Source organism: Kogia breviceps, chromosome 2 (genome assembly GCF_026419965.1).
Source record: "Kogia breviceps isolate mKogBre1 chromosome 2, mKogBre1 haplotype 1, whole genome shotgun sequence".
In the NCBI taxonomy this organism is placed as follows: domain Eukaryota; kingdom Metazoa; phylum Chordata; class Mammalia; order Artiodactyla; family Physeteridae; genus Kogia; species Kogia breviceps.
Window position 1 is genome coordinate 33,268,061 of NC_081311.1, and position 27,809 is coordinate 33,295,869.

A 27,809-nucleotide genomic window follows, 5' to 3' on the forward strand; every position below is an offset into this window, starting at 1 on the left:
GCAAAATGGTGCAGCCACTTTGGAACACAGTTTGGCAACTCCTCAAAATGCTAAAAATTGAGTTACTATATAACCCAGTGATTCCACTCCTAGGTAAATACTCAAGAGAAATGAAAACATACAACCACACACAAATTTATACATGAATGTTCATAGGAGCATTATTTGTAATAACCAAAAAGTGGAACAACCAAATGTCCATCAACTGATGAGTGGATAAACAACATGAGTTATAGCTATATAGTGGAATGTTACTCAACAATAAAAAAGAATGAAGCACTGATAGGTGCTACAGTGTGGATGAACCTTGAAAACATTATGCTAAGTGAAAGAAGCCACACACAAAACACCACACATTGTATGATTCTATTTATGTGAAATGTCCTGAATATGCAAATCCATAGAGACAGAAAGTAGACAGATTAGTGGTTTCCAGGAACTAGGGTGAGGGAGGAATAGGGAGTGACTGCCAATGGGTAGGGGGTTTCTTTTGTGGGCGATGAGCAAGTTCTAAAATTGACTGTGGTGATGGTTGCACAATTCTATACTAAAAAGACACTGAACCGTATAATTTAAATATTTCTATTGTATGGCATATGAATTGTATCTCAATAAAGCTGTTAAAAAATGACAAACACTGAAAATAACAAACAAGCGAAAAAAGTGTTGTCAGCAGTAGAGAAAGCTCTCAAGAAGGGGGATTAGGCATGCAGAGCTGGGCAGTCCCACTCCATTATGCCTGAGTGGGGCCATTTCTCCCTAAATTTCTCCCATGAAAGACAGGCTACAGATCCTCCTCTCTCATCCTAAGAAGATTCCCTTCACTCTGAACTGGGGGTGTAGCTGCTTCCCCTCTGGGGGCTCTGCCCAGCTGCAATGACCCGGTTGAAGGTGGATCAGACAAGAAATCACTACCTCCAAGAAATGGAGACAACACTTCATGATAAAATATATAGTAAGGAGCAATAGCAGAACCCTCACTGTCACCCCACCCCATAGAATCCAAGCTGCTGAGCCCAGGGCCATGGGTGTTGACTGGTAGACTCAGTTCCTGCCCCTTCTTTCCCTGCAAATAGGGAGAGGGGTATGCTGAGTGGGTAGTGCATAATGTATATTTTTTTAAATGTTTATTTCATTTATTTTTTTATACAGCAGGTTCTTATTAGTTATCTGTTTTATACATATTAGTGTATACATGTCAATCCCAATCTCCCAATTCATCCCACCCCCCAGCCCCCGCTTTCCCCCCTCCTTGGTGTCCATACGTTTGTTCTCTACATCTGTGTCTCTATTTCTGCCCTGCAAACCGGGTCCTCTGTACCATAATGGATATTTTGGATTCGGTATTACATTCAATTCATCTTATGTATTAAGCATCAGAGGATTAAAACAATAGATGGCATTTACTAATCATAACGACCCAATCTACAGGGCATTTGACAGAGGGGCAAAGAGAGGCTTACTAACATAGCTCATGTAAACCATGCAGCTGGGATTCAAACTTGGGGAGATCAGATTCCGGAGCTCAAGTTCTAAGGGGTGCTGGAGATCATCTGGTCTAATCCTTTGTCTTATGGGGCAGAAACTGATGCCCAGGGACTGAAGGATTTGCTCAACATCACATGGCTGGCTAGAGGCAAAAGGAAGATTCCACACTCATGACCTTGTTAAAAGTTTCCTTGGCTGTTTTTAGATTCATTGTACAGAGATGGCAGAAATTCCCTGAAGTCAGGATCTCACATCCACGGTCCAGAGTTATGTAACTTAAGTGCGAGCAGAGGGGTATGTATTGTTTTCTTTTGGAGTTCTAAGAAAGAAGTTTTCAAAATCTTCAGGGAGTTATATTGCTGATAGAATGTCTTTTTGTGCGTGTGATTTTTTTGTCCTACTAGTCTCATCTTCCCAGGAGAAAGGGAATCACACTGGGTGTGGTGTTACTCTCCTCAGAGATGTTCTGTCATGTCACTTCTCTTCCAAAAAAAAAAAAAAGCCTCCATTTCTTAGGGAAACTTCTTTCCCATGTCATCTCATTGTGTCCCTGTACACAGGGACTTCTTTCCTGTTAAGGGGAAGTCTTGGATCTCCAGGGTTTCAACATTGAGTCCCCAAATCATAAACTCCTAGGGCTGGAAGAGGTCATGTGAAATCTGGACCAGCGCATCACTTGTCAAGGGTGATGACAATCTTGGCCAGGGTTGGGGCAGGGCAGGTAGGGGAGAGGAGAACATGTAGCACTTTTTTTAAGGCTCATTTTATTTTATTTTATTTTTTGGCTTCGCTGTGTGGCCTGTGGGATCCTAGTTCCCCGAATAGGGGTTGAACCCATGTCCCCTGCATTGGAAGTGTGGAGTCAACCACTGGACCGCCAGGGAAGTCCTGAACACGTAGTATTTTTAAATGTACATTCAGCACTTTATTAATTGCTTCTACTCAGGCTATCAATTATATTTTGAAATTTCAAATCATGTTAAATGTGGATGTTAATTTTTTTTAATTTTGAAAGAGAACATGAGTTAAAAATGTTAGAAAACTTTACTTTAGATGCAGTTTCTTTATTCTATGAATCCAGATACAGACAGTAGAACCAACCTTAATATCAGTACCTCTATCTGCCACTTTTGCAGTCATTCAAAGGGTACGCAAAGGAGTGTTGAACTTTCAAAATGGGGACCTCCGTTTCCCCAAACCTCTTGATAGCTTGTAAATAGAGATCTTAACACGTTAGAGTATTGGAAACAAGGAAATCTTTCTTATCTGTCCTAAAAGTAGTGATCCAGAGCTATTGGTTCCCTAGAATCATTATCTTCATCATTAGTTATTTATTGAGCTCTTGAGTCTAGGTTGATCACCGTAGCAAACACTCTCCCTGAAACGGTCTCTTGTAATTCTTGCAGCAACCTTACATGTTAGGTGGGTGTTATTAGGACCATTTTATAGATGAGGAGACTGAGGTATAGAATGGTGGAGAAACTTATTGGCTGGGGTCCCACAGACGGTAAGTGGTAGAACTAGGATTTGAATTCAAACCCCAGAGCCAGCACTCTCATCCAGAGCTGCTGTTTTGGGCACTATGTGAATGCTCCCCCTCTGGAATTCTGCAGGATCCCTGTCACTCCCGATGGAGGAAAACAATGAGTCATCCAGGCTTATACCTGTGAAAGGGGCAGGAAGGGATTACTGGGGGAGAAAACTGGACAGGTCCGTTAGAGAGCCCCTTGAATGTGGCTAAAAATGCCTGAACACTATTTGATTGGCAATAAGGAGCTACTAGAGACTGAAGGGCAGAGAGCTTGTTACTGTTAGAGCTTGTTAGAGCAGACAGCTTGTTATTGTCTTGTTATTGCCACAGGGGCAGGGAATAAATGTGAAAAACAAATGAATGAATGTGGGTCTTGTTAATAGTTGTCACATAATTCTCCTGGGAAAGGATGGCAAAACTATTAGCCAAAGTAGGATGTTTGGTTCTGTGTGGATTTTCATCAGCAGAATATCTGGTTCCTTCACTGGCACAGATAATAGTTACTTATACTGGATTACATATGAGCTATCTTGCCTTGATTGGCATAAGAACAGTAACTAAGTTCCTGTGTCTGGTTTGAAATTCTGGAATATCATAATGCTTCAAAACAGCGCGAAGTAAACATTTTCGTGATGGTCACGAGATAAGGTTAATAAGGAAATCACACTGTAAAAAAGCAGTAAAAGTTTCGCTCTTTAAAAAATACAGTTTCATACCACACTTTCCATGGATTTAGCCTGTTTAGCTCATCCATTGGTTGGGGACCAAGCTTTTGAGAGCCCAGCAGGGAAGCCCGCCTTGTGTTTATGCGGCACGAGAGAGAATTCGTTTCAACTCACTTGCAGAAGTGGCTTTCAGAGGAAGGGATTTGACAAAGTTGTTAAATCCCGCGGAGGTAGAAGAGGAAAGCTGGGCTGATTATGCATCTGAGCCCTGTCATCCTGAAATTCATTTTGGCCCCTGGAGTATAAATACACTTCAGTATTTTTGTTAGGATTGCCAGAAAATCAGCAAGTGTTCACTTTCTTTGGCCAACAAAAGCATGACTCTCTGTGCAAAAATTTTCTGCACATTTATAAACAAGAACATTTAGAAGATCCCCTCTTGCTGAGAGATATTACAACAGCTATGCTTAACCGTGCCATAAAATAAAACAGATACTAAGAATACCGTTGGGTTCATCAAGCACAGGAAAAGTTTATATGTCTCTCTTCTGACACAAGCTTATACATGTCTTCCTATCCCCAGACAAATACCTTCCCTGTACCGTGCTGGTCTGATGAGTGCCATCTATGTTCTCACCTTTGTTTTCTGTGTTACTTCTCAAACAAGTATTCCCACCCCATCATCTACATTTTCGCACCACTGCACCCTGATTTTCCATCCCTGCAGGCTATTGCGATGGTGGTCTCCAAATGACCCAGGACCTCCTACCCAAATCTAAGACAAAAATTTTTCTCCCTCACAGAATCTCCTAGTTGAAAAAAAGTCCTGTGGATGATTTCAAACTTTTTGGCAAACTTCTTCTCGAGAGGATCAGATGATAAATATTTTAGGCTTTGTGAGCCATTCAATCTTTGTTGCAACTACTCAGCCCTGCCATTGTGGCACGAAAGCAGCCGTAGACAATATGTAAACGAATAAGCCTGGCTGTGTTCCAGTGCAATTTTATGTATGGACATTGAAATCTGAATTTCATATCATTTTCAACCATCACAAAATATTACTTTCCTATTGATTTTTAAAAATCTTTTAAAACTGTAAAAAGTATTCATACTTCATAGGCTATACCAAAACAGGTGGTGGGAGAGGCCATAGTTTCATCTTGGACAGCCTCCCAACCCAAACCAGGAGTTTCTTCCCAGCTTTTGCAGCCAGCCAACCCAGGCTGTGTGTGAAATTTCTCCAGTTGTAGGAAGCTTACTACCTCTGAAGGCAGCCTGTTCCAAGGCCAAGATGAAATGATGGGCCCTAGTTTTGCCTACTGAAGTCACAAAGAATAACTCAATTTCACCTTCATGGCAACCCTTCAAATACTGAAATGCACTTACCCTGACCACCTCAAAAGTCTCCCATTTTGTCAAAATAGTACAAGTTCCTTCAGCTGTTGCTTGTACAACATTTTAAAACTTTTAGTATCCTCTCTGCTCTGGTATGTAGAAATCCTTCTGTAAATTTGGCCTCAGACTACTGTATTTCAGATGTGCCCAGTTTAAAGGAGAGGCAAGGAATGCTATGTCATTCTGTGATCTGTTCATCTGTTTCTGTCCTTCTGGACTATCAGTGCACTTCTCAACTTCCTTGGCTCAGGATAATGTGATACTCATATTGGAAATTCTTTTCCCTTGGTTTTCATCACCCACACAGGCTGATTCTCCTGTGATGCCCACATTCTCCTTCTCACTGGATGATTTTACCTGTCATGACAGTGGGTGTTAGCAAGGCTTGATCCTTGGAGCCAGTGATCTCTCTCACACTTGATGTCTTAGGAAGCAAATTAATTCTAACGGCTCAGCCATCCTTTCTGTAGGGATTATTCCCAAATTGTATCTGAAGCCTCGATCTCGTAGTACATGAACTCCTGGCTCCTACCCCCCACTGCTTACTTCCCATCTGAATTTATTTAATTTAATTTATTCTCACTCTAAAACCTACATGTCCCAACTTGAGTATCTCCTTACAAGATAATGATGATGATGATGATGATAGTAAAAATAGAAATAACATTAGTTGAGCACTTACACTGCACCAGACACTATTCTGAGCTAAGGATTCACTATCTTACTTAACCTTTACACAACTCATGAGGAAAATATTCTTGCCCCTTCTATAGTTGGGGAAATAGGCTCAGAGAAATAAAGTAATTTGTCCACTGTGCTAATAAGAAACAGGGTCAGGATTTGAACACTTGCATGTCTGAATCAAAGCATGGGTCCTTGACCACATTGAAGGGCCTTCGTAACTGCCCAGATGCTGTCACAGGGGCCCCTTGTATTCCAAAAGCCCTGCCTGGAAAGCCTGAAATCAGTCTTGAACCTTCTCTTTCATTGAGCTTTCTCTTTCATTGAGCCTTCCTATTCAATGGGTCACTGCACTACTGGGATTCTTTTTCTAAATGATCAGAAGCCATTTTCCCCTTTATTCTCACCAGCATCCTACACCAGGCTCCCTGTCATCTCCTGTTGTTTACTTCGACTCTCTCCCGAGGTGTCTTCCTGCACCCAGGCTCCTTCTTCAATCCATCATGCATAAGCATGCATGATCTTGCCTAGACTATGTTTGATCAAGCTGGTTCTCTCACTAAAAAGGTCCTCCTGGCCATTCTACCTCTTTGCCATTCATTTGACTTATCTTGGAGCTGTCCACCCCTAACTGACCTGCAGCCCTCATCCTGGGCAGAGGAGAGGAGGAAGGCTGGAATATATATCAACTATAATGTAACTTAAATATTTCACATGTGTATTTTTTGTTCCTTACCATTTCTTGTCTTTGATTTTTTTAAGAGCAGTGTGTTCTGCAAAACTAGAAGAAACATCAAGAAAATAAAGTTTGAGGTGAAATACATTTGTGAAATGCTGGTGAACTATAAGTGTCTTTATTGCTGGACTTCTTAAGTCTTCAGTACACTAATGTGCAATGGGAATATCAGTACAGAAGAAAGAAGCTGCAAAGATATTTCTGGAAGGTACTGAACCATGAATTAAAAAAAAAATTTTCTCCTCCATAGCAAGTTGAGAAACCAGGGTTCTGCAGCACAATGTTTAGGAAAAGCTACTCCAGCAGTATCTATCAAAATGCTAGGCATGCAGCAGGAGCGAAAGGCTGCAGTGATGGAGGGGAAGAGCCCTGGACTTGGACTCAGAAGGATAGACTGGAGCCCCAGATCCAAAATCAGAGTGGCCCTGTAAGGATTAAACGAGATAGCTTGTGTGATGAGCTCTGTGTAAGTGTAAAGCACAGTATAAATGTGTCACTATTTGATTAAGGGTTTTAATTTAAGTATACCTTAAAAACTTCCCCCAAGACTGGCTGTTACTTTCTCCAGCTAAAGATTTAAAAAATCATATTTTATATAGCAACAGGGAGCTTTTTAGGCAGTATTAGATCAAAGGACTATAAATATACAGATTTTGATTTTCTCTGCTTCCAGGGAGTATTTGTTGCATTTATATATTCGATTGATCCAAAAAAAGAACTGCCACAAATATATGGTGATTTTACTTTTCATGGAAGAGAACAGCATTTTACAAATTACAGAATGACTCATAACAAAAATATAAGGCAACTTTAACATGAATTGGTGTGGCTGAGGGGTACTGGGCCTCATGGTGGCTGTGTGTACCTGGCAGGGGAGGGGGAGGGAGAATAGAAGAGACTGTTGTGGAAGCTGGAACTGCCAGCCAACTTCCTGGCTGCATCTTTTGTCCAGGGCCTGTCCTGCATGTTTTCTACCCTGTTGATTTATACATGATTTTAGTGTCTGTATAATTTTTAAAGTATGAGGTGTAACGATAAAGGAATGACACTTGTGTTTGTGTGAGGCTTATGAAATCCGAATCAAGAGATCAGGGTCTCACCTGGTAAATCCATGTGGTTCAGACCCATGTGCCAGGACAGGAGGGACCAAGACCCCACCTTCCACAGAATCTGCCCTGCTTTGACCTGGAGCTGAATCCTCACTTCCTTCCCTGTTCTTTCTCCAGCTCTCAAAGGATCTGTAGCCAAGCGGCTTTGAGAGGCTAAGGCATTAGGGCCCAGACCCACTTTCTCCCCTATGTGATAGATCCACCTACTTTTCCTATGTGACAGAGTTTCTTAAAGCATGTTCTATAATAGGTATCAGGCCTACAGGTACTCAATGCTCATGTATGTTTGTGACATACTGTGTTCTAAGAGAGTCCCAGTGTACACAAGCACAATAAATGACCTGAGAAGTCCTGCAATGAAAAAAGGAAAACTTAGTTATCACTGTTTGCCCAGCATGTGGCAGATATGTTAGACCACGGGGCAATATCTTTCCATAGAATGCATATGGACATCCCACACCACAACTATGGGAGATGCTGCTCTAGTCTTACTTGGTTACTCCCCAAATCCCTCAAACAAACCAGCATTTTCTGCCCTCATTGCTTTATTCATGGTATTTCCCAGGGCAAATATTTATTGTGCAACTATTGATAGATGCATAGTGCTACATGTATAGCAATACAACAAAGAATTTGGGCTTTGGGGTCACAAAAGCCTGAATTTCATCTTAGCTTAGCCACTTTCTAGCTATGTGATACTGGGCAAATTATGTAGCATTTCTGAATCTCAGTTTTCTTACTTGTAAAATAAAGCAGTGATTTGCATCTTTCAGGGTTGCATGAAAACTACATGTGATTAGGTATGTAAAGTGTTTGGCATGGTGCCCAGTGCAAGGCACAGAATTAACAGTGGCTACATTATTAATTTCTCTGTCACCATCATTGCCATTATCATCATCATCATTATCTAAATAAATGGAATAACCATTAGACATCCTAAAACAGCTATCTGTCAAATTAACCACATTTTTTCTTTCCTATTTAGAAGATAATTTGACTTACATATCAAGGATGTTTATTGGTTTTAAGAAATCATTTCCCAGAGCATCTCAAGTTATACGCAGAGACAAAATGAGAAACACCTGTCAGATGACTGCATTAAGGAAATTCACATCTAACTTAAAAACACTATGCAAAGAGGGGATAAATGGTTCAAGGCCAACCTGATGAGCAGCCTAATGATGTGCCAAAAGGCTTCCTATTAATTCCTATTTGGCTTGACATTTTTACCTACAATTTACATTAAAAAACTGAGACATATGTATCAAGCCTGAATATAAAAAGTATGGGGAGTGGTAGCTAATTCAATACATAACTAAACTAATACTCAAAAAAATTTTGAAAGGCCTGAATGCCTCAAAAGAGAAAATTTAGTAGACTTAAATATAAAATATTACATCCACATAAGAAAACAACAAACAAAGCAACCTATGCACAGAGAAAAGATGAGCGTGGCCATTTGCATGCTAAAAGTCTAGGGGTTTCATTTGAGCTTCAGGGGGCTAATAATTAGAGGGAAAAAGTAAAGAGTGGGAGAATGACCCAACTGTAAAAAGGGAGAGTCTCACTGTCCAGAACATATTAGAGAGACTCATTTTAAAGAAGAATATTGAAAAATAATATGTTTGGACAATGTGGGCAACGTCCAACCTCAAGAGAACCAAACCAAAGGAAGGCAATTTCTAGTATTCCCCTGGGAGCAACAGGTGGAATTTATAAGGAGGCAGATTTCAGTTCGATTTAGGGCAGGATTTTAAAACAAATTACACTCCATTAACATAATAAGCTCATTAAAATGGAGTGAACTCTGTCTTTGAAAGTTTTTTAGTAAAAGCTGGGTAAGAATATGCAAGGGAGAGATTCCTACATTTGGTGGAGATAGGAGAACATAACATAACCTCTGAAACTTCATCAACGATGAAGTTCATAATTGTGTCTGGCAAAAGTCTTCCCAAACTCCAAAGCTCTGCAGCCCTTGGTCATCCTCAGGGGACATGTGCCTGTGTGGTCTCTCTCTTCCATTCTCATGGAACATATACAGTCCTTGTCTCTCATGTGGCATGGAATCCTGCTAGTTACTATTTGTTGAGTACCTATCCTGTGCTGAGTGATCTTATACACATTAGCTTGCTTAAATGTTCCAATAACCAAGTGAAGTTGGTTAAAATAGGATAAAATTGTCCTATTTTACAGGTGGGAAATACAAAGCTGAAATCAGGTTATGTGATCACTTACTTGTCTAGATTCCAATAGTGAGTAAGTGGCAGAACCTGCACTCAAAACCAGACTTAGCGATAGAATCATACTCTTTCCACTACCTATGGCATGTCTCTAACCACTGTCTATCCCGTGAAAAGCATTGCCTTTTTCTAAATATGTATATTTATTCAATATTTTATGTCATATGTCTAGAGCTAGACTGTAAATTCCTTGAACAAAGGGGCATGTCTTGTTTGTCTTATTATTTCTAACAGCTCCTATTTCAATAAACAATTGCTAACACCAGTTAGCATTATTCATCTATTAAATATTTATTGACCATCTAGTACGTAAACAGCACTTTGCAAAGAACCAGACATATAGCAATGAAGAGGTTAAACAGGTTTCTAAGGAAAAAAGTAAACAAGTCAATGGCTTCCCTGACTTTTGAACTGAGACATGATCAGAAGACATAAGACAGCAGTGGGGGGAAGATGATTTTAGGGAGAGGGAACAGCAAGTGCAAAGTCTGCGTGGGGAAAACTAGCTCAGTGTGTGCAGGAACAGAATGAAGGTCAGTGTGGCTGGAACAGAGACAGAGAGAGGGGTGGGTGGTATAAAGTTAGGTTGGAGAAGTCAACAGGGGCAAAATCATGCAGGGTCTTGCCGTTTTGGATTTTATTCCAAATGCAAGAGGAAGACCTTGGGGATTTTTCAGGAAGGGTGTGACCTGATCTGCTTTACGTTTCTAAAGGATCACTCTGGCCGCTGGGTGATCTTGGATTGCATTATAGGATGTGCAAGGATGAAAGCAATGCTGGAGGTGAGGGCAGTGGTGACTGGCTCTGAGGTGGTGGCGGGTGAAATGCTAAGGAGTGGTCCAATTCAAGATGTATTTTGTAAGTAAAGCAAATGGGACCTGCTGATGGTTTGGATGTTGGCAGTTTGGGAAAAGAGAGTAAATCAAGAACGACTCCCAGGTTGTTAGACTGAGCACCCACGTAGATGTTGAGATGGAGAAGACGGGGATAAATAGGGAAGATACTGGGTAGTATGTGAATGGGGTTGTGAGAGGGCAGTAGTTCTATTTTGACCATATTTGAGATGCCTTTTAGACATTAGAATGTAACCTCTGTGTGTGGAAGGGATCTGTCTTGTTCTTTGCTATATCCCCAGCACACAAAACAGTACCTAGAATATAAGTTGGTACCTAATAAAAATCTGTTGAATGAAAAAAGCCAAAGGGAGGCATTGAGAAGGCAATTGGATTTATGAATGTTTAAATCTCTTTGGCAAATGCAGATTCTTAGCAAAGCATAAATACATTCCTCCTTGGCTCCTACATGTGCAGTAAGGATCTCTAAGAGAGTGGTTTTTCAGAGAGTTGAATTAAACATCCTAACAGGGTCAGTTAATTCAGTCCTGGAGAGAGGCTCAAAATCCCAGTCTCTGACTAAAGCATACCTGGTCTTTCCCACAGCGTTCAGTGTCATTTAAAGTGATATGTCTGATGGAAAAGAACATTGGGCCTTGAGGAGATGCTGCACTGCTTCTCTGAGTCATGTTAACTATTTTCAGTTAAAAAATACTACTCTTGTATGTCAAAATCTTACTTGTCTATTTACTGATTTCCACTGGACTCATTCTTACTTCTATCAGCCCCAGGATTGAGTGGTAACTTGATGCCTGCTTTCAACAGAATAAAACAGGTCTCCAGTGGGTCAATAGCTTCGGCAGTTCTCTTTCTAGGTTGGCTAAATCCTAAAAACATGATGTGAGCTTTAAGCAGGGTAAATAAGAATAAAAATATCCTGTCATAGAAACAAAATAGTTTGAATATTTAAGATTCCAAAACCAAGTCCTTAAGGACCAAAGAATGAAAAAAAAATACAGAAAGAAGGAAGGAAGGACGGAAAGAAAGAAAGAGAAAGCAAGCAAGCAAGTCATCACATTTATTTAAATTTACTTTGGACAATTATCAACTATTATAATAGTTCCTGTTCCAAAGACAGAAATCATTTCCCCCCTATTTGCTTTGGGATACAGCTTTTTTCTTTTCTTTGAATACCTCTGTGTCGATGGTCTAGAGTAGTGATGCTCAACCATTGGTGGCATCAGTATTATCTTGTGGCGCTTTAAAAAAATACACATCCCTGGGCCCACCACGTATCCACAGAGAGTCCACAGAATCTCCTGGGGACTGGCTCCAGGCATGTGTATATTTAAAAAATATTCTGATTGCCAGCAAACACATGAAAGGATGCTCAACATCACTAATCATTAGAGAAATGCCAGTCAAAACTACAATGAGGTATCACCTCACACTGGTCAGAATGGCCATCATCAAAAAATCTACAAACAATAAATGCTGGAGAGGGTGTGGAGAAAAGGGAACCCTCTTGCACTGTTGGTGGGAATGTAAATTGATACGGCCACTATGGAAAACACTATGGAGGTTCCTTATAAAACTAAAAATAGAACTACCGTATGACCCAGCAATCCCACTCCTGGGCATATACCCTGAGAAAATCATAATTCAAAAAGACACATGCACCTCAATGTTCATTGCAGCACTATTTACAATAGCCAGGACATGGAAGCAACCTAAGTGTCCATCGACAGGTGAATGGATAAAGAAGATGTGGCACATATATACAATGGAATATTACTCAGCCATAAAAAGGAACGAAACTGAGTTATTTGTAGTGAGCTGGATGGACCTAGAGACTGTCATATGGAGTGAAGTAAGTCACAAAGAGGGAAACAAATACCATATGCTAACACATATATATGGAATCTAAAAAAAAAATGGTCATGAAGAACCTAGGGGCAAGACAGGAATAAAGATGCAGACCTACTAGAGAATGCACTTGAGGATACAGAGAGGGGGAAGGGTAAGCTGGGACAAAGTGAGAGAGTGGCATGAACATATATATACTACCAAACGTAAAATAGATAGTTAGTGGGAAGCAGCCGCATAGCACAGGCAGATCAGCTAGGTGCTTTGTGACCACCTAGAGGGGTGGGATAGAGAGGGTGGGAGGGAGACGCAAGAGGGAGGGGATATGGGGATATATGTATACGTATAGCTGATTAACTTTGTTATACAGCAGCAACTAACACAACAATGTAAAGCAATTATACTCCAATAAAGATGTTTAAAAATATATATATATTCTGAGGCCCATTGCTTTTGTTCTGCTGATCAGTGAAAGCCACCGTTAAAGGAAATCGTGTTTGATGCTCAAATAATGAACACAGGCATGGAGGTTCTGATTCACAAGGTGCTTAGCAGCCCCTCTCCACTGCCTTCTCCTGCTGCCCCAACTCTGAGCACAGCCTGAGAACAGCCAAAAAAAAAAAAAAAAAAAAAAAAAAAGAATCCACAAAAAACTGTACTCCCAGTTTTCCTAGGAGTATAGATGTAACTAAAGATTTTGAATTTCAAAAGCCATCACTTTTGGGGGTGTAGGTTTCATGCAAAATTGAAATACAGAAAAAGAGGAGGAAAAAGACTGCAGAGGTGATGTGGTCAAGAAATGAAGCTACAGAAATAAAGTAACAGTTTAAATTTTCTTTTGGCATTCTACATTCTCAGGTATCCAATACCTAAGGAGCCCTCAAAGCCAAAAAGGAAACTTTAAAAGCCAAAGACCTAAAATCCCTTTTCTGCCTGGTACTGTGAAATGACAATTTATTCTGTTCCTCTTCTGGGACAATGTTCTCAGAAACCTTGTGACACCATTGTCCTACCAATTTCAAGGACCACAGTCTCCCAGTTCAAAGGAAATGCCACATTTTTAATATCACGGCGTCAACAAGGAGGTTAACAATGTTATATGTGTTGAAATAGTAAAGAATATTTGAATCTTGTTGTGAAGCAAATGGTTTCATTCAGAATAAGAGACCAAGGTGAGGAAAAAAGGCTCCTATGGCTTTTGATTCAATGGCACCAGGTAGATGAAGCAAGAATATTGGCTCCGGAAGTCAGACCATCTGGGTTCAAACACTAGCTCTGAAACCATGGGTCATTTACTTAGCCTCTCTATGCTTCCATTTTCTCAACCATTAGGTGAGGGGATAATAATAATAATAATAATAATAAATGGGATTTATTATCACTAGTTATTGTGAAAATGCAGTTATTTTTAGTATCGTTTTGTAACTAACATTGAACCCAGGAGTGTCTTGGGTCCTCACTAAGTGCCTCACACAGGTCATCACTGACTTCCTATATAAACCATGTGAAGTAGGTACTATTAACATCCTCATGTAAAGATGAGGGATTAGGTACTGGGCTTGAGGTTCCACAGTGGGGGAAGATGGATTAGAATCCAGGCAAGTGGACTCCAGAACTGCACCGTGCATGATGGTGTGCTGTGAAGCCCCTCCTCATTTCCAGACCCATCATTTACTTAGTGTTACGCTGACTGAGTAGAATCCTGTGCTGCTGATTGCCAAGAACCACCGAACATAATTTGCTGTCAATAGACTCCAGGGCAGATAAGCCCCCTACAAATAACCTTGCTCTGAGAACACTGCCCTGCCCAGCTGAGTCCCTGTGGTTTAATTGCCTACTGTATTTTTTTAGTCCAGAAACTTCTGAACTAAAATTCTGTTAACCGGGGAATGTGCCATGAAATATTCTGGGAATGAACACAATTTCTGCTCTCAGAGGTGTGCCTCTAGGGAGACGTGCTTTCCCAAGGAAAAATCTGGTTTTCCAAAGTGAATTGAAATCTCCCTTACCCTGAGAGGGCTTTATTAACAATTTACCTCATGGGTATTCAGACATGAGGAAAAAAGCTTGTACAGCAGACCTGAACAGATGATTTGCTTGGCTTTCTGCATAAAAGAGGGAGGGGAAAGCTTTGGTAGGAAACTTTCCTAACATGGTTAAATGTACAAATTCAAAACTAAGTGAAGGAACACATTTGGTCATTATCATATGTTACGCTTTTTCCTTACTATGCCAAAATGGTCTTTCCTTGGCTACGACCAGACAGAATTCTAGATGTTGGAATTTGTCAAAGTGATCATGATCTCTTATGAAGTACCTAAGGGATTCTGGCTGAAAGGACACAGGCCCAAACAGCCCTTCTCTGGCCAGATGGTTTATTTATTCTGATGCTCTTTCCCAGAGAGTGAAGCTGCACCTTGGCATTCTTTATAGAGAGGGTGGCCTTTAAACTACTGAGCTGACATCTGGTGAAACCCACCAGAGGGAAGGAACAAGCAGCACTGAATGTCACTTTGGGCTGCCCACATTTGTGTGGCTAGAGAAGCAGGTTGATGACTGCTTAGTTTGACCAAACACAGGAGGGTGGAGGAAGGTCACCTGGGGCAAAGAGCCAGGTGGAATCCCTCCAGAGCCTTCTGGGGTCTCAGTATAACTGTGGGCTCAATCTTGGCCTCATCACCTGCCCTTGGACCAGCTGGTTTGAAAGAGGAGCCCAGAGAATGGTCTTGCTAAGACCTACCTGACAAGAAAAACTGCTCTCTCAGGGCATAGGAAAAAGTAAATCTGTTAATGGCCTTTTGAAGCTGAAAACCAGCCCTCAGTCAGAGAAATCAACTGTTACACAAAAGAGTGTCTGGCAGTGATGTGGGCAGTGGTATGTTATGGAGCTGAAAATTTACTCTGTTGATGGATCCTGAGGACCAGCTGTAGATGCAGACCATGATGAGTTCCAACCCCAAAGATCATCAGTAGGTGAACAACAGGACAAGAGCAGAGGCTATATTGATGAGGCATAAGGTTTGAGAACTCGTGACTCAGAACTGTGATCCCAGAATACACCACCTCCCCAAATCATGTTTCATCACAGCCCTTCGCAAGAAAAGGTATGAACGCAAAGGGAGTAAGGATGTTCCTCAATCTTTATTTATTTGCCTTTCATATCTTCTCAAATGCATGTGCTAAAGTGTGTGATCTCTGTGGTAAAGTTATCTACCAAAAACGCCTCTCTGTCTCCTTTTAGAAGAGATAAATGGCTCTGGAATGTATTCGAAGAGGAATTAAAAAACAGTAAGATCAAAAGAAGTGGGGCTTCCCTGGTGGTGCAGTGGTTGAGAGTCCGCCTGCCGATGCAGGGGACACGGGTTCGTGCCCCGGTCTGGGAGGATCCCACATGCTGCGGAGTGGCTGGACCCGTGAGCCATGGCCGCTGAGCCTGTGCGTCCAGAGCCTGTGCTCCGCGACGGGAGAGGCCACAACAGTGAGAGGCCCACGTACCGCAAAAAAAAAAAAAAAAAAAGGAATGTGGACTACAGGTAGAGGCTGGAGAGAGGAAGAAAGAGGAGGGAAAAAGGACAATATGATTTGAGATGGTCAGAGCAAGAGACGTCGTGGGTGGCCAGGAAGTGAGCCCGCTTAACCTGAAGGGAGGAAGAGAGAACACGGGCTCTTTGAGCTTTAGATCAAGGATATGGCTACAGAGAGGTGTCCAGATCAAAAGGGTTCAGGAAGCCCTGTCTCCCAAACCAAGTGGAGCAGGATCGAGCCCACCCCAGGGCCCCCTTGACTACCACCGGCTTGGAGGCTGGCCCCTTGTACCTGCTTCTGTTTACTCGCAAGGATAAAGAGAAGTCACTCTGGTGAGCACCAGTCTTGACATCGGGCAGGAGATGGGGAAATGGGGAGACAAAGTGCTTCCAAGCCACAGTCTAAATTGATTTTAAATGAGTTATCTCCTGGCTTTCCTTAATGTAAGCCAAACACTTTCAGTTATTTCATGTTTGTACTTGGAATTGCATTTTAACCGTATTTTCCTAAGAACCAACATTAAGCAACATTGCTTGAGAGGAATCAGGGATTTTCTCCCCTTTCCCCACATTACAGTTAAGTCATTATGTAAAGCGTTGTTAGAATTCGGGAAACTTCTAGCTCATGCTCAGGTTTTACTGACAATGAGTGGCAAGCTGCCTCCTTAGGCCATGAATCTTTCTTGCTCATGACAAGAACTGGTTGTGTTCTCGTCTGGAATGTCCTCCTTCCCTTTCCCGTGATGGTCCCCTTCTATCCCAGCCATCCCTCAAGGCCCAGCTGCAAACTCCAGTGCTGAGCAGAGAGAGCTCTGATCACCCACCTAGACACCTCGGCTCCCACCGTCTGTGCTACTCACACTGCATGTATTTTCTGCCTCTTTTGGGAGTGATTTGTGCCCGTGCCCGACTACAGTTTAAGACTGGTAGCTTCTGGCAGCCGCAGACTTACTCATTTCCTTTAGTGCTTATCCACCATGGTCTCCTGCTTCTGAGAAGTGCTGGAAACATGTTAACTGAATGACTGAACGTATGAACAAATGCATTCGCTTCTCTCCTAAGTAACTAGCAATGCAGCTAGTAGTGTCTCTCTTGTCTCTGAGATTCTCCCATGTTCAAAAAATATATATTTTACTTCCACTGAGGAAAGTGCATTTATTTTGTGTATCCAATTTTGACAGAATCAAAGTATGGGCTAATAATGTTGTAAATTTTCATCATATATTGCTCATTTCTTATTTAAAAGAGAATGTGACACACCAATTAAAAAAGAAAAGGTTATAGCGTAGTAGGCACTCAATAAATAAGTCTTGAGTGAATGAATGAATGAATGGGTGGTAATAGGAAATAAGATAAAAATAGAAATGGTAGGAGTAGAAAAAGGGTAGATGCACAGGAGGTTTAGAACAGAAGTAGAGAGAGAGAGGGAAGAGGGAAAGGAGACCAAGGCTAATTAAATTCAAAATCAGAAATTCTGGTTTTACTACAAACTTTAACTTGATAATGTAACAAGCAGAGAGGCAAGGCAGTTGGCTGAGAATAGACTTTAAAGACAGACATCTGGATTCTGACATTCATTCAGCTACTGTGTGACCTTGGACAAGTGACTCAACCTCTCTGAGCTTCACTATTGTTGTAAACCTTTTAATTCTGAAGTAGTTTTAGATTTACAGAAAAGTTACAAAAATACAGAGAGTTCCCATACATAGCTCACCCAGCTTCTCCCAGTGTTAGCATCTTTCATAAATATAGTCCCTTTATCAAAACCAGGAAATTAACATTGATACAACCATGCTGATTAAACTACATGCCTGATTAGAGTTTCACCAGTTTCCCCAACAGTATCCTTCTTCTAGTCCAGGATCTAATAGGATCCCAAACTGCATTTAGTTGTCATGACGCCTGGTCTCCTCTAATTTTTGACGATTCCTCTGTCCTTCCTTACCTTTCATGACCCTGACACTTTTGAAGAGTACAATGTCTTTCAATTTGGGGTTGTCTGATGTTGTTTTTATTTTCTTATGATTAGATTTAGGTTATTTTTTAGGGGGGGCAAATACGTCATAGAGACTGTATCTAGTCCTTCTGAGTGCATCACATCAGGAGATGTGACCAGTAATAAGACATCAATATGTCTTATTACTGGTCATGTTGACCTTGAGCACTTACTTCAGGTGGGTATCTACTGGGCTTCTCCACTGTTCTATTTTTCCATTTGTAATTAATACATATTTTGTGAATAGATACTTTGAGACTATGCAAATATCTTGTTTCTCATATTTTGTTCAATAATTTTAGCATTCATCAGTGGTTCTCGCCTGTAACAATTTATTGCTGGGGTGTCCTAATGGTGATTTCTCATTTCCCTCATCCCTTCTACATTTATTAATTGGAAATCTTTTATAAGTAAGAGCTGGGGCTTCCCTGGTGGCGCAGTGGTTGAGAGTCCGCCTGCCAATGCAGGGGACACGAGTTCGTGCCCCAGTCCGGGAAGGATCCCACATGCCGCGGAGCGGCTGGGCCCGTGAGCCATGGCCGCTGAGCCTGCGCGTCTGGATGCGTCCGGAGCCTGTGCTCGGCAGCAGGAGAGGCCACAACAGTGAGAGGCCCGCGTAACGAAAAAAAAAAAAGTAAGAGCTGTACCTCTTCCTCTCCTCCCACTGATTTACTTATTCACCTATATATTTATATCAGTATGGACTCATGAATATTTACTTTATTCTATGGACCACAGTCCAATACTATCATTATTTATTTTAGTGTTTAAGCTTGACTTTCTTCACCTGTGAGTCAGAGATAATAACTGCCTTACACAACTGTCATAAGGATAAGTGGGATTAAAAAATGTGACACTGGGGCTTCCCTGGTGGCGCAGTGGTTGAGAATCCGCCTGCCGATGCAGGAGACACGGGTTCGTGCCCTGGTCCGGGAAGATCCCACATGCCGCGGAGCAACTAAGCCCGTGAGCTATGGCCACTGAGCCTGTGCGTCCGGAGCCTGTGCTCCGCAACGGGAGAGGCCACAACAGTGAGAGGCCCGCATACCGCAAAAAAAAAAAAAAAAAAAAAAAAAAGTGACACTGACAGATAAGCAACAAGGATCTACTGTATAGCATAGGGAACTCTACTCAATATTTTGGGATAACCTATATGAGAAAAGAATCTAAAAAAGAATGAATATATGTATATGTATAACTGAATCACTTTGCCGTACACCTGAAACTAACGCAACATTGTAAATCAACTATATCCAATAAAATTAAAAGAAAAAAAGTGACAATGTCCAGTCCAGTCCTAAATGCTAGCTCCTTTTCTTCTTTTTCTTTACGGAAAGTAAAGCCACGCTAATTTGGAGGCAAGACCATTCTAAATAGGTGAGATCTGAATTTAAGAATTCTCTTTCAATGGAATGAAGCCTTTCTACCCGAAAGGATATAAAACAACTAGAATTTAGCTCTCCCAGTTATGCCTAGAGTAGGTCATTTGGAGTCTGCCTGTAATGACTACATTAGACTGATTTTTTAATCGGCATACACATAATATGTATCAAAATAGATTCTTGAGAATACTTGAATACAGACTGTTCTTTTAAGTAGTTTAGGTGTTTTCCCAGAAATCTTGTTTACGTTTTGAAGTTGCTTAGCTAAACTATTTTCAGAGACAGTCCCAAGCATGCCTTAACCCAGCTGTGGTTCATATCATCACTAATTCTGAATTAGTGAAATCACTGTTTCATCTTTGATTCCCAAAGTTATGGTACTAAATGGAAGAGACCCAAGTTTTCTCTCTCCAAAACTAACTTAAAACTAGCTTTTTAAAGTTCAGGCAAATCACTTTTAACTTCAGGTGGAATTTAAAACAACAACAATAGCGACAAAGGACAAGGGTAGGGTCCTAAGGATGTTTGAGTGAGTCGATCAGGAAGTTTAAAATAATTCATGATATACAGTAAAATCCACTAATAAAATCACCCAGTTTACTGGAACTTTCATTATCCACTGTTTTTATCAGCAAGGAAAATCAAGAACATCAGGAGATTTATTTTAAAAGGCAACTTTGGGGGCCGTGTGGTTTACAAGCATTCATGTGGACTCCCAGAGAGTCTGTCTTACTCAGTTTGGAGTAGACCAGGAATCTGCAATTTAGCAGGTGTCACCCTCAGTATGAGCCTGATACAGGCGAGAGGCAGGATATTGTTGTGGTTCAAAGCCCAGGCTCTGAGACCTGACTCTTTGGGCTTGAGTCTCACTGCTGTCACCTACCACTCGTGTGACCTTGGGCGAAGAACTTCATCTCCTCATGTCTCAGTTTTCCCATTGCTAAAATGGGGTCAATGACAAGGGTCTGTCTCCCAGGGTTGTTGTGAGGAACAATTAAGTGGCACATATTAAATAATTAGTATGACAGTGCTAGATCGATATTAGCAATTCCTATGGATAATGGATCTCCCTTTGAGGAATGATGCTCAAGGCATGTCTGGATACAGAATTGCTGGAGCTCAGCCTCTAACACTTTCCATCCACTGGGCTTTATCACTGTTGTGATACAACCATCACCAGGGTCATGACTGGAAGGCTATGGAGGCTGCAAGGTGAACTGCTACAGTTGGAAAGTGTTTAAGTAACAAAGGCTGATTGATCCTCTGTCAATCAGAGATATATATGAACTAGGATGGGAGCATCCTCTTAGCATTTAGGTAGTTTACTAAATGACTAAAGTAGGAAACTACTGTATTTGTGGAATTCAACCAACCAACAAACACACAGACTGAAATTTTGTGTTTTAATATTCAAGACAAAGAAGTCTAAAAGAAATAAAATATAGAACAGAAAGGTCTGGGTGTGGGGTTATGCTATGGAATGAAAGTGTTCTCTAAGCCTGAGAGAGGAGCATCCTGTGACCCTAGCACAGCATGGCGACCTCCTCTCCATCCTGTCCTTTATCCTTGGTCCAGGGCCACAGGGTGGCCAGCCATTGGCTCTTTTCCTCCCAGTGAGTGCCAAGAGCTCTTACACTGCCTCCTTCCTAGGTGTTCCCAGACTCTGGTCACCCCTGTCCTCTTTAGAACTTGCTTCTGGCAAGGCCTTGGAGGCCATGGAGGGACTTTCTGGGGCTGAGGAGCTTAATGGGATGCAGAGATCAGCAATGAGGTGATTCATTGCCCCTCACGACCATGTTCCTCCCAGCTCTCCTTACCCAGGTATATTAGTGTTTAATTTCTGCTGAGGAGGTCTGATAGTGGAAGACAGAGTGGGCTAGACAGATCCCATGATCCCTTGGCCAAACCCAAAATTGAGACATCTGGTCTTAAAAGCACTTGTAGGAACAGGGGGAGAATCTTTGAAAATGGTCCCTGGGAGAATATTTTGGCAAGGGCATAGAGAAAATGGGGTGGGGGAATACTGGTTGTCCAAAGGGAGAAGGCTTGTGGACATGGTCATGGTATGGGATGGAGACGGTCTCAATTAGGCTGAAGGGTGGAGGGAAGTGAAAGGGAGGATGACAGTGTGTCTATCTCATTGCCTGGAAAAGAAACAGTCATCATGGAAGTGGGCAGACAGACAGGTAGATGAGATATCGGTAACAAACAAACCTAAAAGGAGAAATGCTTAAAAATCATTACAAAACATCTCAGAGTGGCTTCTTACCTCATTAAATCTCATCACGAGATCTTCAAGGGCATTATGCTCTCCGTTCTGGGAGGTAAGAATGGATGCTGAGATGGACGCTTTGAGGCAGGGCAGGGGCCTCTGGCATTCCGTAGTGCCCAAGTCCCGGGTCAAGAAGCAAAGATAGTCAACCGGCAGGACCCTTCGGTAAATATTCTGCTCCTGTTCCATCAGGACGCTGGCAACTTCCTCTGGGAACTGGATGAGGGGCTGCAGATCAACCAGTTCCTTGCTGATCCCAGCTGAACTTGAAGGGAGGGCACTGGAATTGGCCATAGAGGTGCCTGGTTGGCGTTCTGAAATAAAGCAACAAAAGTCACTGTTACACCAAGGCTGGTATCCCCTACGACAGATATTTACTTGAGAGCCATTCAGAATTTTATAGGTTTCTCAACTGAAGTTTCTGCTTGGTGAATAGTCCTATACTATCTCTCTTGTTTTGGAGACCTTTCTGATATCTCTCCTGCCTGCCCCCTCCCACTCCTTGGGGGTAGGGGAAGGCTTAGTTTCCTATTTTCAGAAGCAGAACTGATCTAGCACACCATTCCCTAACCAGTTCACTGTGACACTCTGCAGAGTAGCAGTGAAGTAGGCCCTCATCCTCCGGGACTAACCATCACCATGAAAAGAAATGCAGGTGGGCATGGGCACAGCAATTTAAATGGAAGATGGAAGAAAGCAGTAGGGGGAGGAGGGCTGTACACATATAGGCATATGCACCCTATGTCTGAACACGCAGGAGACCCAGGGACCCTCTGCACACCAGGCTTCAAAACTTCACGGTCTGCTTTGCCAACATTCAGCCCTCAAAGACTCTGATTCCACTGAGATTTACCTGGAGGTATGCAGGGACAGAACCACCTATACAGGTAAGGAAGAAATAGGTAATGAGGAGATGTAGCTAAATAAATAAAATAAATAAATCTCATTCTCTGCTCCACAACTGGTAATAAGAAGGTGGTAGCAAGAGGGAAATTAATGAGTGCATTAGATAGAAGTACCAAAGACATTCATTCATAGGCTCAAAATTATTCCATTAGCACAAATTCACTTCGCCTCAGTGGATATCTCCACCTTCAATCCCTTTCTTCCCACTGACTCTTCTTTGCCTACACAGATATTAGTTTCCCTTATCCTTAAATACAAACCAGTAAAACTTCCCTTATCCCTTAAACTCCAACTAGCCTTACCCTTCATTATATGCCTTCCCTAAACGGTAGTCTACTTTCCCTGATTCCTTCCTCTGCGAGTATGGCGACCATATCTTCTGATCCAAAAATCGGGCCACGCAGTCCGTTCAAATTAATTAACCAATAAGGATGTGGATGGAACAGAAAAATGGAAACCAGGTCTGTCCTGGGAGCTCCTGGTTCTTAGATGACAGTGTTGATTTGGAATACAAAATCATATTTGGTTCTAAGTTCATATTTGAAAATAATTAAAATAAGGCAGGTACTCAAATCAAGCCTATGTGGCTTCACTCTCCAATTTGCTGAATGGTTGAGAAAGTGACCAGATTTCCCCCAAATTGAGTCAGAATGTAGCCTGAACGATGACAGAGGCAGACTGCAGTTTCTGACACTGATAATTTATGTACAGTGGAATTAACCATATATAGGAAGTCTTCCCAGAATCAACCAGCTCTAAGACCTGATTTCAAGCACTTTATTTCCTTCACTCTGTGAAGGAAATAAAAGTAACTCCCAAATCTTATGAAACAGCTGCTTATCTTATATGCAAGAGAAGAGATAAGGTAATAAAATATGTAAATAATATGATATATTGTAAATCACAATGTTTCTTGAGACATGAATCACATGATGTTACAATGAATGAAGAAGAATCTAGTGATTTGTGGGAAACAGCAACAAAGGAGACCTAAACAAATTTGAATAAAAGAAAAAGAAGCCTGGTAGGTGTAACTCGAATAAATGTAGTGGCCCCATGTGTCTCAATATAAGCACGGCATCACACTCAAAGGAAACACAAATCTGAGGTTAGAAACCCTGAAACATAATGTAGACCTTTTTTTTTTTTTTTTTTTTGGTTCGCGGGCCTCTCACTGCTGTGGCCTCTCCCGTTGCGGAGCACAGGCTCCGGACGCGCAGGCCCAGCGGCCATGGCTCACGGGCTTAGTTGCTCCGCGGCATGTGGGATCTTCCCGGACCAGGGCACGAACCCATGACCCCTGCATCAGCAGGCGGACTCTCAACCACTGCGCCACCAGGGAAGCCCCATAATGTAAACCTTTAGTGTAGGTTTCCTTAAAGCAGGATTACTCGGGGATTTTGTATCATGCACCACAAAGAAACATCCCAGAAATCTTTTGGGGACATATTTTGTGTTCTTCAAGTTCCACATTTAAACAGCAGCTGTTAAATATATTTCCCGCTTTCTCTCATTCTTGCTGAGCTCCCCTTTAATCTCCTCTTTCCTATTCACAGGCCACGTTGCCCCAACTCTCAGCTGTAAGTCACCATCAGATCTCCCTCTCTGCAACGTGGGCAACTCTGATGGATTAAAGACCCAGGAGCTCTGTGACCCCTGATCATTCCTCATTATTTGTGGAGCAAAGTTCATTAATCCCACAGGCAACGGTAGTTCTTCTCTTGTGAACAAATGTTTAGAAAATATCTGGTGAATATAATTATCCATCTCATTTACAGTCAATGTTTGCTCTCAGCCTCATGTTCTCCAGTTAATAGTTATTCTACAGTAGAATAGGGTTGTATCTCTAGACACTCTAACAGCCTAGCGAAATTTACTGTGAGACACAGTGTCTTCAAGTCTATTTCCCTGATAACCGAGTTCAGTACTTTATATGGATTAATTTAGGAGGTAGATAGCCTTATTATGTGAGGTTCACGTAAGGTCACATAAATAGTAAGCTAGGAAGCTGGGATCTGAATCAGGGGTCTTTTTGACTTCAGAGCTCGTGTTCTTGATCACTCAGCATATAACCTCATGTAGAGACAGAATATCGCATTGTCTTTCTGGATTTTAGATGCATCTCAAGTGATTTCAGTTAGTATAAATCAACTTCCTGTGCTTGCTTACTTGCAGTGATCTGATAAAATGAACTCTTCAAACTCCAAAGGTAAGGATTTGACCCTAGAGCATGGACAGTTCCCTTCTTTGTTCAGCCTGGAACCATCACGTCAATTACTACATTACAACTACATTAGAATGGAGCACATAGAAACTCAAAAGTGCCCTCTCCTTTCCTTCTTATAAATTCATAAGAATGTTCCCATGCTTTAAACGGGTATTTTCCAAAGTGTGTAACACTGAATTTATGCAAAACACCGTCCCTTGGTTAATAATTTAGAGACATACTGGGTTAAACAAAGTTAAACAAGCTTTCTTTTTTTCTATTTTAACTGCAGGACTTCTCAGAGCCTTTAATGAATTCCACAAGGAGCATATACTATCACAGCACACAGCAGCTCTCTTCAACCTTGCTATCTCTATATCATTTGCATGGGAATTACAGTCTCCTCAAAAGTTTGGTCAATGGGGGAAACAGGGCCTCGGGTGCTTGTGGGGTTAGTGGTTCCAAAGAACCTTAGTCCCTTTTGGCCCCGAAGCCGCATTGAGGCTGGTGACGCTGCGGCCGCAAAGCCCGGCGTGTGGGCGCAGTTGGCCGCCTAGGCCTGCGGGGACGCGGCGGTGGCGAGGGCCCGGCCCGTGCGGGCGGGCGGCCGTGTACGGGGGCTGCTGGGCGGCGCGGCGGCCTTTGAGGAGGCGCTGCTCCACGCGACAGGGACCCTCCTGCTGCTGGCGCCCCGCCACGCGCAACCGCGACTCGGAGGCGTTCGTGCAACTGCTGCTCTGGCTGCGGGGCCGCGGCTGCCTGCGCCACGTGAGCCGGGGCCTCCGCTCGCTGGTGTACGAGGTGCCCTTCAAGGCCCAGGCCAGCCTCTGCCAGGCCCGCTGCCACTACCTGCAGCCCGGCTGGGTCGACTTCCTGGACCGGATCCTGGATGTGGGCTTCGTGGGCCGCTGGTGGGTGCTGGGGGCCCGGATGCGCGACTGCGACATCAATAATGACGATGACGAGTTCCTGCACCTGTCGGCACATCTGCGCGCTGTCGGGCCCCACCAGCTGCACTCGGAGGCCAACGTGCGGCTCTTCGACGAGAAGTACAAGCCCGTGGTGCTCACCGACTATCAGGTGGACCAGGCGCTGTGGGAGGAGCAGGTCTTGCAGCAGGAGAAGAAGGACCAGCTCGCCCTGAGCCAGGCCGACCCGCTGGTGCCGTCGGAAATCGCGAGGTGAAACCCAGTCCACCCTGGGTCCGGATCGGGCTCTGAGCCCCGGCAGACTGTTGGCCCGGGATTGTGCAGCTGGTGCGAGTGAGCCTCAAATGCCGAGTGACAGAAATAAATTATTTGCACTGCTCTCTCCCTGCGTTTTCACAAAATTGGGGGCTTCCCTCTCACCTGTTGATTGTGAGCTGACGCTAATTCAGAGCCCCCTTGGTCTAGGAGTTGGGGAGAGCTGAGCGGCATGCCATGTCATATTTAGCACTGCCAGAGTTAGTAAGGAGCTTTAGAAGGAAATAAGCCTTTGTTCACTGGGCTTCACCCCTCCCCTGCCTGAGGTATCACAGTTGTTAGGTGACTCCCAAGCTCTCCTAAGAATTTTCAGATTTTCCTTTTAAAATTTGAACTGAAATGTTTATCCTCTATTCCATGAGTAAAATTTTTTTAATTGATTTTTAAATTGTAGTTTCAGAGGAAACTGGAAAAATAAGAGACATCCTGTGTACCCTTCCCCCAGCTTCCCCCAAGTGGTAACGTTTTCTACAAGCAGTACCAAACACCAGGAGATTGACATTGGGATGACTAAACTTTTTACAAAAGCAAGTAGCTTTTACCATATGTGTATTGATAGTGATGTTAAAGTGACCTGGAGGGATAAAGCATTTTCTGATCTAGAAATCAATATGGACTCATAGCTTCTGGTTATGTTACACCTCAGTAACCCTGAAAACACAGAATCCTCTGGAAAGGAATATGTTGGTGTACATAGCTGGGTTATAATCGTACTTTTAAAACTAATATTAGAGGAATGAGACTACCTATGTCACTGATGTGGCCTGTGGCTAGTTAATAAACCAGGAGATGAAACCAAAAAATAAAAAAATAAAAAAACCAAAGAACCTTAGTCTGCCATATTGCTAAAGGCAATATGTAAAGTTCTATGTAAAGGTCTAAGGGTGAGCGAGACCATGGCTTATTTAGGTAACTGCAAGTCATTGCCGATGGCTGTAGCATGTATTAAGAGAGATGGAGCATCACCGTAGAAAATGAAGGAAGCTTTATTTTTCAGAAGGCACTAGAGAACAGGTGTGGCTCATGAAGGAACAATGGGGGTGGTAGAAGGATCCAAACATATACGTGAAGAAATGTACAGCCTAAACTTTGGGGTCTCCCGCTGGATCTAGGCAATCACCTCACCTTGAAGGAGGGGAGTCTGGGTCAAGTCTTCCCTTGAGGGATGCTGCTATGAGAGACATCCACTTAATCCTTGGTTCCTTCCTTCCTTTCTAGTGATCAGAAAGCCCTCATCTTGCCTATAAACTGCCATTCCCAGGGGCTGTCCACAAATTGTGCAACCCAGAAATATCCAGAAAAGCCTCTAAACTGGATAAGTACTTTTCCTTGATAACTCTTCACCCAATGCCCTGGGTATTGTGGCTCTGATAACTCCCACCCCTAGAATTCTGCTCCCTCCCTCAGGGTTAGCACTTGTTCAGAAACTTTAGTTTAGGTGCAAGCCCACAGAAGAGCCTTGGGCTTGGCCTAGAGCTCAGCAAAACCTGCCACTTCCCATGGATTTCTCTTTTTGCCTTTTGGTCCCTATCAAAAGGTCTTTATTGCTGTGTCTCATATGCAAGTCTAGAGTTTACCAAGTAATCTCACAAAATCTCTTACATAATGTGAGGGAGCCATGATAGGTTGGCATGGCTAACCGTATTTTTCATAAAGCTTGAGTTAAATTGCTACGAGATTTGCTGAAGAACCCAGCTTGTGAGTGGTCAGCCCTGGAACTGGTAAAAGCTGAGAG

The 27,809-nt window shown here is 42.5% G+C and overlaps 1 protein-coding gene and 1 pseudogene across 5 annotated transcripts in view; one reads left to right on the forward strand and one right to left on the reverse strand.

Annotated features, from left to right (window-relative positions):
• Positions 1–27,809, reverse strand: part of PLCE1 (phospholipase C epsilon 1) — a 328,855-nt gene that overhangs the window by 118,866 nt on the left and 182,180 nt on the right. For all 5 annotated transcript variants that reach the window (XM_067024972.1, XM_059054408.2, XM_059054405.2 and 2 more), the window contains one exon: positions 21,716–22,032. In XM_067024972.1, coding sequence (XP_066881073.1) covers positions 21,716–22,032 — 317 coding nt within the window. The remainder of the gene's footprint in view (positions 1–21,715; positions 22,033–27,809) is intronic.
• On the forward strand, positions 25,250–26,015 carry LOC131751485 (mitochondrial import inner membrane translocase subunit Tim29 pseudogene; annotated as a pseudogene).